The 12,003-nt window shown below is 43.8% G+C and overlaps 1 protein-coding gene across 1 annotated transcript; it reads left to right on the top strand.

The window, feature by feature from the left end:
- Positions 1–4,610: 4,610 nt before the first annotated feature.
- On the top strand, positions 4,611–5,558 carry LOC118577985 (olfactory receptor 2A12-like). Its single transcript, XM_036178604.1, has one exon. The coding sequence runs from the start codon at positions 4,611–4,613 to the stop codon at positions 5,556–5,558; it is 948 nt and encodes a 315-aa protein (XP_036034497.1).
- Positions 5,559–12,003: the final 6,445 nt, after the last annotated feature.

Below are 12,003 nucleotides of genomic sequence, written 5' to 3'. Positions count from 1 at the left end.
TAATGTAATACATAGTTACAGCACGTCTGTCCTTTTTGCATCATATTGAGAAACAAAGAATATCGAGTCCTGAGCTCAAAGATCTGAAGTGAAGCAGAAAGCCATGTCCATGAAGAGGCAGTGATGGTCAATGTCTTTAAGGAGACACCCCACCACAGAGATATAGCTTCATATTTTGTGGGCCGAACAATCATGATTTTTGCGGGGAGAGGTGGGGGGTTGTGAATTTGCTGTAGCCTCTTCTAGCCTTAAGCTCTATATATTCAAGTATATCCTTAGACCCCTGATCCTAAACTTTCCAGGTTTAGGCTTTTCAGGTTGGAGCTAGCATGTATAGCCTTTCCTGCTGGAAATCAACCATGCCGTCTTCAACTGTGAATATTGGGCTTACAGACTTGGGGCAGCATTCCTGGTGGGTCACTGTAAACCAAGCCAGAGGCCTGGGGCTGGGAAACCACAAAAGGCTGTGGATCACTAGATGATGTCCCATGTCATGGAAATCACACTTCAACCCCTCTCTCCTTGGATCCTTCTACTATCAGTAAACCCCAGAGCCTCCCACATTCAGACAGGAGGGGAAATCTCATCAGGAGAGCTGGTCTATGACTAGCCATCCAGCTCTGTTCTAGGAGGACTCTGCCCTGTGCTGAGTCTCAATAAGCTCAACTAGATGGACACTGTGAAGACTTTGCCTTCCTTACTTCCTCACTTCAGAACCTGTGTGCCAGAAGCAGCAAAGGTGACTGAGAACCAGGCTCTGAGGACACACCACCTAAACCCACACTTCTCCCTTGCTGAGCTTTCAATCTGAAAAAAACCCTCCCTCTCCAGGCCTTAGGTGTTCACCTATAACACACAGGTAAGAATACTTTCTTCAGTGAACTGTTGTGCTGTTAAACTAAAGTTAGTGCAACAATAGCTAGAATATATAAATTATCCAAGTCAATATTAGTTACTTTTTATTATTAGAAAGGTTAGGCAGTCACCCATCCAGCCATATTCCTTCAGAGATAATTCTTCATTAGTTGTCTGGGGTTTCAGTTAACCCCAGTTAAAAGAGTAACAAATGTTTTGTCCAAGTGGTTTGGTGTCAAAATTGATATCAGACCCCTCTAGGATTCTTAAGATTGTAATCAGAAAATGAATAAGAAATTCAGGATGCATCCTACCTGGGTTGGGGTGGGAGGTGGTAGCATAACAGATAAGCCTTCCTGGCGAGCTGAGTCTTCCTGTGGTCATGATGCAGGCCACCTCTCCATGATGAGAATCTAGGCACATGCCTTGAGGTGTGAGAGAGGCAGAGGCATGCGGGATACCCATAGTGCTTGCATGGAGATTTCTGCATGGAGAGATTGCAGACAGAGGAGACAGTTGTGTGCTGAGTCTGAGTTTTCACACGCAGGCAGGTTAGGAATGACCTGTGCATCTGACTCCAATGATGGGTCATGGGAGATTTTAAAAGGATTTTTAACAGGGGCCAGATAGTAGCAGTGTGATTTCTTTTAAAAACTGAGGTAGCAGTCATATGGAGAATGCAGACAAATGGCCAGTAGTAAGAAGGGGAAGTGTACTCTAAGTCCTGCCCCTAAACAAGAAGCTATTGCAGTTGATACCTGCTAGGAAAGGTAAAATCTTTTTTCCAACAGTGTCATTGAGCATATCAGTTATATTCCATGGCAGCTCACTTGCCCAGGAGGAGTTGGCCAATAGGAAACTGATTCCATGGTTTAGTTTTGCTTTTGTTCTGTTTTTATTTTCTTTTGATTTTCTTTCTTTAATTTTAAAAACAATGTTGTTTGTTTGTTTTGAAGGAGAGAATGGGGGAGAAAGAACATGAAGCTGGGTGGGAAGGATCTGGAGAAGTTGGAGGAGGGAAAGAATATAATCTAAGTATATTGACTGAAATGTTTTCAAAATTTAAAATAAAAAAGACTGTATTGAAAGAGGAAAACATAGAGGCAGGGGGCAAATGGAGATGCTGATGCAGAACTGCTGGAAGAAATGATGGGCACCTGACCTGGTTTGAAAGGAAGGACAGAAGTGAGGGGCATGAGCAGTAGACTGGTCAGGAGAGGGGATGGGGACAGGGAAAGAGAAGACAGGATATCTAGAAATTACTTTCATATTTCTACTGCCATGAAAAGCAATTCCTGTCTTAACCATTGTCTTGTTAATTAGCATAGATGGTGCCATAGTTCAGACTATTTTGAGTAGTGTTTGGATATTTCCTTCACAGGTCTTTTCTTGAGCATGCATTTGTATATTCCTTTGTGTTTACATATTGTTTCAGAAATATAGTTAATATTTGTATTGCTGGGCAATGCATTAAATGTGTTCAACATTAGGGAACACAGCCAGGCACACACTAAAGGGATCATTTTAATTTACTCTCCCATTAGATCCAGCCTCTCTTGCCAGTCCTAGATATCTGTTACTGTAGCCATGTTGGTAGGTGTGTGGGGATGTGAGGTGGAGAAGACGAGGGTGGGGTTGGCACTGTGGTGTTCTACAATTTCCAGATGAGTGATGGTGCTGAGGACCTGAGCCTCATCAGTGCACACCAATCAGCTGCCTTGTGAAATGCCCTTTAAATATTGTTCACTGTTCCATTGGAACATATGTTTTTATTATATATCTTTCCAATTCTCTGTATAAACATTTTGAGCACTTCTTTTTTGCTTATTCTAGATTACCATTGTGTTTTTCCCTCCAAGGAAAGTGCTCTTTAAAAAAAAACTTACCTTTGCTTCCCCTAAAAGGATAAATGTATTTATCAGGTTTGACTCCAAAAAAATGGTTGCTTTGTATTTGCCATGTAAAGCTACAGTACACCCAAAATTGATTGTGTGCAGAGGGAGACAGGATTAAAAAAGGAAGAAATGACTTTCCTGTTCCCATATCCACACGGTCCATCAGCATTCCCTGGGAAGACTCCAGTGTCTCCAGTGTCGCATTGCACACATGAACTCCTGTCATTACTCATGGGACTATATATATATGTGTGAGGGCCCATGTCTGAATGACATGTGTTCTGTCTTCATCTACTGTTTACTCTCTATTTTGCATATGTCTCTGGTGTGTGTGTGTGTGTTCAGAGATTGACAGGGGATTCTTCCTCAATTGCTCTCACCTTATTCACTGAAGCAGGGTCTCTCAGTTGAACCCAGTGCTCCTGATTTCATCTAGTGTAGCTAGCCCTCTTTTATTTTTATTTTTAATTTTGTTTTCCAAGACAGGGTTTCTCTGTGTAGCTTTGTGCCTTTCCTGGAACTCGCTATGGAGACCAGGCTGGCTCGAACTCACAGAGATGTGCCTGGCTTTGCCTCCCGAGTGCTGGGATTACAGGCATGCGCCACCACCGCCCTGCCTCTTTTATTTTTATTAAGAATTTTTTTTCATTCATTTTACACACCAATCAAAGATCCCCCTCTTCCTTCCTCCTGCCCCTCAGCGTCCCCCTCTCAAGCCACCCCCACTCACCGCTACAAGAAGACAGGGCCTCCCATGGGGACGCACATCCAGTAGAGGCAAGTCCAAGCCCTTCCCCCTGCCTCAAGGCTGCACAAGGTGTTGCATCATATGTAGTGGGCTCCAAAAAGCCCCCTCATGAACCAGGGATGGATTCTGATTCTACCACCAGGGGGCCCTCAAGCAGATCAAGCGACACAACTATTTCACAATGCAGAGGGCCTAGCCCAGTCCCATGCAGGCTCCCATGCAGCCGTTGATGGAGAGTAGGGGATAGGGGATGAGAAAATAAGAGAATGGGATGGCCGAGCTGGAACAGGGATGGAGTGGGAAAGCAATGAAAAAGATACCATGATAGAGGGAGATATCACAGGGATAGAGAGAAACCTGGTGCTAAGGAAATTGCCAGGAATCCCCAAGGATGACCCCAGCTTGGATTACTAGAAATAGTGGAGAAGGTGCCCGAACTGAACTGGCTTACCCCAGTGATCAGATCGGTGAATACCCTGTCATCACAGAGCTTTTCTGCAGTTACTGATGGAAGCACATCCACAGACAAACACCATGGAAAAGCTCCAGGGGTCCAGTCAAAGAAAGAGAAGAAGGATTCTATGAGCAAGTGTAGCTAGCTCTCTTATTCTGGGGATCCACTGTCTGTGCCTTCCCAGGGATGGAATGAGAATGTGAAACTGCATAAGACATGCCATATGTTACAAGCTGTCTCCAGGATTTTTGTGAGATGCTTTAGATATTCATCATAATCTTGAGACATGAGTATCATCAGCCTCATTTGAGGTTCAGTAATTTGAGAAGTGTGCATGTAAACTGAACAGTGTGCTCAGAACCCAGCCTTTCTTTTCTTATTTAAAATGTCTTATTTTTTATTTTGTGTATATGGATTTTTGCCTACCTGCATGTCTGTGCATCATGTGTAATCCTGGCATGTGGAGGCAGAAGAGGGAGTCAGGTTCTCTGGAACTGGAGGAAGAGACAGCTGTTAGCTGTTAGGTCCCAGGAAGAGCAGCAGTCAGTGCTCCTAAACTCTGAGCCATCAATCCATCATATGTCTTCTCTGTCTGCCTCTATAGCTGGCAATTATGAAGTGATACATATATGCATGTGATTTTCATACAGCCCCCACCATGTGGATGATTCCAGGGCAGAACCAAAGCTGGGTTTCTGAGTTTATCCTGCTTGGCTTCTCCAGTGATCCCACAACCAACATCATCCTCTTCATTGTGTTCCTTCTCATCTACCTGTGCTCAGTCCTGGGCAATGGGCTCATCATCATGCTGATCTGCTTGGACACACAGCTGTACAAACCCATGTACTTCTTCCTCTGTATACTTGCCCTATTGGATATGTGCTATGTCACCACCACCATGCCCCAGATGTTGGTGCATCTTCTTGCTCACTCTCAGACCATCTCTTTTGCTAGATGTTGTCTGCAGATGTATGTGTTTGGTTCCTTGGCTATTACTGAGTGCACCTTCTTTGTTGTCATGGCTTATGACAGATATGTGGCCATTTGCCACCCACTTCGTTATACTGTCATCCTCAACTGGGGACTGTGCATATGGTTGGCAGCTGGGACTTGGATCTGTGGTTTCTTCCTCTCTCTGTTACATACTTTCTTTACTATGAATCTGCCATATTGTGGGCCTAATAGGGTTAACCACTACTTCTGTGAAGGCCCTTCAGTGCGTAGCCTGGCTTGTATGGATACCCACATCATTGAGATGATAGATCTGGTCTTGAGTGTTTTTGTGGTTGTGACTCCCATTTCCCTCATTGTGGCCTCCTACATTCGTATTGTCAAGGCTATTCTCAAGATCAAGTCCACCCAGGGCCGCTGCAAGGCTTTTTCTACCTGTGCCTCCCACCTGACTGTGGTCACATTCTTCTATGGTCCATGCACTTACATCTACATGAGGCCCAACTCCAGCTACTCCCCTGAGCAAGACAAGCAGATCTCACTGTTTTACAATGCCTTCACAGCCTTGCTCAACCCTGTGGTCTACAGTCTTCGGAATAAAGACATCAAGAGGGCCTTTTTCAAGGTGATGGGCCATAGTAGGGTAGACTGCTGAGCCAGAATCCAGGACAAGCTGAGTTAGATAATTTGATGTTTAAGAAAGGGACAGTGTCTTTATTGTATGTAACTGACCTGTGTATTTGAACTCACATAGTAATTGGTAACTGGGACAAACCCTGTGAAACCATGGTGGCTGTTTGATTGACAGGCTACACTAAGGTATAATTCAAAACACCTTAGTAAGCTTACTGGATAACACCTGCAGAAATTTATTCTTTTTAAACATATTTTTTATTTATTCTTTGGGAATTGCACATTATGCACCTTAATCACACACATTTCCCAGTTCTTCCATATCTGTCCTCTACCCTCATAACTTCATCCCAAAATAAAATAAAAAACATCTTTCTGACCCCTCTTCATAATGACTGGTTTCTCTTTCAATTCCAGTCTTCTCTCATCCCAGTCACAGCTGTTACATTTCCTGTTCTGCAGTGATGTACCACTCTGCTCCTCTGTCTTTCTTACATCTCCATCACATATTCCTTCTTCATGGTGGCATTGGAAGCTGCAATGTGTTACATAGTATACCCTTTTCCTATACAGCTTCACTTGCAAATATTCATTGCAATAGGTCATTGTTTTTGTTCAAGGCCTCTGTCTTCTGCTACAGTATTAATACTGGACCTCACCTAGACTTTTCTCCAATATCCTATTGTTGCCCAGAGTCATGGAGATCCTGTGGCCATGGTTCCACAGAACAGGCCCCTTCTTGTTCTCCACCCTCTCATAGATCGGGTAGATGTTGGAGTAGGTCAATTCAAGGCCCTGGATCTGGGCCTGGGTGGTAGCTGAGTTTGTCATCCTGGGTCTCCACTGTGTCTCCCCCAACAAGAGGCGGAGCCACCTCTCCCTGACTCCTTGAGGAGTGGAGCCAGCTCTTTTGAGCCTACATCAGTTCTGTTGCTACAGGTCAGTGAGGGATGGGGCCAGCTCTCCCAAGTGCAGTGGCCAGTGAGGTACCAGCTCTCCTGCTGCTGGCAAGGGTGAGATAAGCTCCTATCTTCAGGTGGCAGCCCAGACCGTGGACATCTACATGGCTCTTCATGGTAATCTGGGCCTCAGACTTCAACACAGACTCTGGCTGCTGTTGGACCTCTGACCCAGACACAACCCTTGGCAGCAGCCCAGAGCCAGCCACACCATGGCTTCACGTAGCTGCACAGGCTCCTCATACTGGCCTGCTCTTCACCACCATCAAATATCCAGTTCCATCTCTTTCCACATCTCATGAACTGATTCCCTTCTCTTTCACTCTGTCTCTCCACTACAGACTCTTCTCTTTCTCATCTTCCCATCACATATTTGTGATAGGGGAATGTCTTTCTGTATGCTGTGAATATGTGTTGCTCTAATTGGTTGATAAATAAAGCCATTTGGCCTATGGCAAGGCATCTTAGAGGCAGGCAGGAAATTCTAAGGGAGAGACAGGAAGAAGGTGGGGAGAGATGCCAGTGAGCCGCCCAAGGAGCAACATGTAATGGGACACAGGTAAAGACACTGAACATGTGGTGATACTTAGATTAATAGTTATGGGGTAATTTAAGATATAAGAGCTAGCTAACAAAAAGCTTGAGCCATGGCCATGCAGTTATAATTCATATAAGCCTCTGTGTGTTTACTTGGGGGCCACGATTGGGAGAGATTTGTATTGACTGCCAGCAGGCCAGGACACAGGAAATCTTCCGATTACATAATTGTCCATCATAGTGCCACCCAATGCCTCGGGGCCATAGATTCACTATTTAAGAAAGGGACAGTATCTTTATGTAACTGACCTGTGCATTTGAACCAATATAGTACTTGGTAATTGGAACAAACCACTGTGAAAACAGCATGATTGTCTTGATTGACAGGCTACACTAAGGTACAAGTCCACACACCTCAGTGATCTTACAGGATCATAGCTGCAATGATCCATTTGTTGCTCATGTTTGTAGGTGTAGGCTGGGAGTGACTTGTTCTCTCACATCTGCCTCGAAGGAGGAACCTTATATCCAACATGTCACCCAACAGAAGGAAAGGAACAGTGGACAAACTCACAATGGCTCAGTTCCCAAGAGTGACCTGCTTCTCTGTCCACACATTGTTTTGGCCAAAGCAAGTAGTATGGTCAAGCCTGACAGCAGCAGGTGGAGAGTGTTTTATCTATACAGAAGTAATACAAGTTCTGTGGCCATGGTCTGATATGTTGGTGGCTCTACCTGAAAGACATCAAGTAATGTGCATTAGGTAACTTGGTGCAGTTCCCAGGAAACAACAGCATACCTATAAACCATCACAAAACATGCTAACTATGGATAGCATGATAGTAGAGACAGCAGAAAGTTGAGGCCTATATGCTAAGTAGCACAATATGTGTTGTCAGGACAGAAATAAGCTGATCGATTATAGAACAGCAGAAATATAACTCAGAGAACTAACTTCACATATAAACTCAGTGTGGTCTGTGGGGAAATATGATGACCTCTTCTGTCAATGATGCAATGCTTGTAGTGAAGGGAGCTGGGGTCTCATCAGAATCTCTCAACTTCTGCTCCAATTTTCAGGTGGCATCTAAGGGCACTTCCCAGTATTGACTGTGACTGTTGGCCTCCTTTCTACCCTTGCATGATGGTGGGTATGGGTTGCCTCTCATCTACAGAGTAGCTCTTACCTGACCAATCAGCAGATTTCTCTCTGATTCAGTGCCTGAACTATTCTTTCCTAAGGAAGCCTCAGGCCCTCTAGTTTTATTCTGTGCTCACATATTTTTGAATAATGGTACCCTTCATTCATAGTTAATACTCGTTACTATTGTTTACTTATATCTTTACTGTTTTGAGAATTCTCTCATTTCCAGGCCAGCCTGGACCTTCTCACATTCCTGAAGATAACCTTAAGGTTTTGATCTTCCTGCTTCTGAAAGACCCTGAGCCTTCAGGTCTACCCCTTACTTGGGAATGAGGAACTAAAACCTGTACTAAAAGCAGAATTGCTGAACCATTGTTTAACCACAGTTAAGATTTCTGTTAAGATATGTTGCTCAACTGTAGTTAAGACCATTACTGTGTTCCAGGGAAAACAACTGTAACCTTTGCCCATGCCCTGATGTGTAACCCCGCCCCCCAGAAGTTCTCGGAAAAACCTCAACTGAACCTAAGGTAACCTTTAAAGTAACCAATCCTGTAGAGCCCCACAAACTTATGTGAAGCTTGAGGTTTTGGCCTATAAAAAATTGTACATGACTGTAGTTCAGGGCTTCTTTTGCTCTGTGGAGAGGAGACAGCCCATTTGTACAAACTCCTGAATAAACCCTCTTGCAGCTTGCATTAACTGGACTGGAGTCTGGGTTCTTGGGGCGCCTACCCGAGAAGGTAGTACCCTGAGTCTGGGGTCTATCACTTCCACCTCCCCAGCACCATGACTGTAGGATGGGCCACTATACCTGGGTTTTTGTTTTTTTCTTCTTTAATAATGTCCTTTGTATTTTAAAAGTCTTCACTTGGGTAAAATATAATTAATGCATTTTTTTTTTTGGAGAAAGAATCACCCTGGGTATCCCTGGCTGTTTGGGAACTCACTCAGAGATCCTCCAACCTCTGTCTAGGCATGCTGCAATTAAAGGCACATTCCACACCAACTGGCCAAGCACTTTTATCTCTTGTCATTTTTCAGTAGACTTAAGAAATTGTTTCTTGATCCAATGTCATGAAAATCTACTCCTGTGTTTTGTTTTTAAAGTTTCTTTTAGGTTTCGATCCATTTTGAATTAATTTTGTGTATGGTATGTGGCAAAGGCCCACTTACATCCTTTTTCATGTTGACATCCATGTGTTTCATCTACATTTTTGGAAAATATTATCCTTTCCCCATTGAACATTTTTTTTTTCAAGACTGGGTTTCTCTGTGTAGCTTTGTGCCTTTCCTGGAACTCACTTGGTAGCCCAGGCTGGCCTCGAACTCACAGAGGTCCTCCTGGCTCTGCCTCCCAAGTGCTGAGATTAAAGGCATGCTCCACCACCGCCTGGCCATTGAACATTCTTTATGTCCTTGACTAAAATAGTCAATATGTATTAGTGCTTGTGTCTGGAGTGACAATCCTAGTCTATTAAATTCCATGTCAATCTCAGGCCAGTGTCATCCTTTTTAGGTTTGCTATGGTTTTGTGGATGATTTTAAAAGAGGAAAACATTAGTTCTTGCACATTGTCCTTCTTTCAAGGTTGTTTGACCTTCTCTTAGTTACTAGTTTATTGCTGTGGGGAGACACTGTGACCATAGTAACTCTTATGAAGGGAAGCATGTAGTGGAAGCATGCTAACAATGTCTGAGGTTTGGTCCATCATTTACCATCATGGCATGAGTACAGTAGCATGCATGTCATGGAGCAGTAGCTGAGAGCTGCATCCTGATCCTCTGACAGAGAGACACCCGACTTAGCATGGGCTTTTGAGATCTCAAATCCCACTTCCATCAATACTGTTACTATAATAAGGCCATACCTCCTAAGCCTTCTAATCCTTCCAAAATATTCCACTCTCTGACTCATATATTTGACTAAATGTTCAAATATATGAGCCTATGGGGCCATTTTTATTCAAACAACCACAGGCCTCTTCTGGTACCCTTGCTCTTTCCATTGAACTAGAGGATCTGTTTGGCAATTTCAAAAGTGTGACTGCGCCAGGCAGTGGTGGCGCATGCCTTTAATCTCAGCACTCAGGAGGCAGAGGCAGGTGGATCTCTGTGAGTTCGAGGCCAGCCTGGTCTACAAAGCAAGTTCCAGAAAAGGCACAAAGCTACACAGAGAAACCCTGTCTTGAAAAGCCAAAAGGGAAAAAAAAAGTGTGACTGCTAGGATTATGATAGAGGCACATTAAGTCTGTGTATGTGTTTAGGATGCACTGACATCTTAATGATAGTCTTCTGTTACATGAACCACAGCTTCAAATGACCATGTGAACTCAATCACCTGCCATATATATATATACCATTGGTGCTCATAATTAAGTCAGCACCCCTGTAGTGGGTTGAGAGCTGGCATCGTCAAATATCATGGTGCACCCATAGATATCTCTAGTAGTCCATGAAGGCACAAGTAGTTACACGAACAAGTGGCCCATCTGCTGAACTCCTGCTACATCCCTTCCCCAGCCCAAGCCTGTGGTCCCTATGGGTAGTTCCCTATGGTGAACTGAAGAGGAGGAACAAACTTTTTCTGGTTACACATGGTTTTAAATGACATGCCTGACACACCTGAAAGTAGACAGTGGAGCACTGTGTCCTGTTTCTGGTTATCCCTGAAGACAGTGGTCAGGAGAAACCCTTTCAGGGGACAGAACACTGTCCATGGAATTTGGTTGTTCCTTGGTTTGGAAGAAGAAATGTCTTCCAGGTAAGAGTCTATATTGATTGAGTGCATTGTGGTCCATGGGTTGGTTACATGGTTATGAGCATCCATGTAATATAATAGTACAATTGGAGAGAATGAATATGGAGAGATCTGTGCATAGCCTTCCTAGAAATGGAAAGAATGGTAAGATGTTTCTGTCTCATGTGAATTCTCATCAAAGATGTCCTAAACAGGAAAGGGTATGAAGAACAGAGCAGATAGGATGACATTCTCTGCAGACACCTGTCAGGCTCTTTCCCTGGCCATCCTTTCACTGCTTGTCATGGTCATTTTTACTTCCTTCTCTAGACATAAAACCAGAAAGCAGTTTGAAGCACTCATTTAATCAAATAAGCCAATTTTCACATGGTCCATTAATGAGGCATTGTCAGTTGGGGGCCAATTAAGGAGTCCCTGGTTGTAAGAGTCGTGGATCTGCTGCTTCTTGAAGCTCACATTCCTCTCCTTCAGGCCTATGGTACTTCTGGTTCAGAATGAAATATCTAAAGTTTGACTTTTCCTTCATGTTGATCTCTGGGGTGGTCTCATGACCATTGTGGAAATGGCCAAGCTCTAAGCAGCAGGAGAATTTTTGACTAGAGCTGAGGTATAGCCATTAGCTTGAACTCACACAATTAAGCATGTGATAGACACGGTACATCCAATCTCACCCAAGAGGAAAGTGGACAGACCCTGGAGTTAGATCTGCCTTTAACTAAATGGGTGACTTTTGTCAAATTGCTCATGTCTTCTGGGTCATTGTCCAATATCTGTGCAATTGGCATTTAGGACCATGCTTGGGAATCTCTTCATGCTGCAGTCATTTAGAACACCAGGGTGTGCTGTTCTTGGAGCAGCCATGAGGCTCTGTTATGTCTGCCTACCTTTTTGAGTCTTCACTCACAAAGGTGTAAGATCCACACCCAACATTTTTTCATTTTATTTTCTTTATCCTCTGGTCTGTCTTTTTCTTTTGCCAGATCACAAATATGCTTTCTAGGAGACTTTGGGCTTTATCACCTTTGCCAAGTTCTGTCCCCATCCTGTGACTGCTTTTTTGCCATGTT

Source organism: Onychomys torridus, chromosome 2 (assembly GCF_903995425.1).
Source record: "Onychomys torridus chromosome 2, mOncTor1.1, whole genome shotgun sequence".
Taxonomy (NCBI): Eukaryota; Metazoa; Chordata; class Mammalia; order Rodentia; family Cricetidae; genus Onychomys; species Onychomys torridus.
Note: the sequence above shows the minus strand (reverse complement) of the source record. Positions and strands in the feature narration are given on the sequence as shown.

Bases quoted from the DNA above. Each gene is read 5' to 3' on its own strand.
- LOC118577985 (XM_036178604.1), top strand. From the start codon at position 4,611: ATGTGGATGATTCCAGGGCAGAACCAAAGCTGGGTTTCTGAGTTTATC.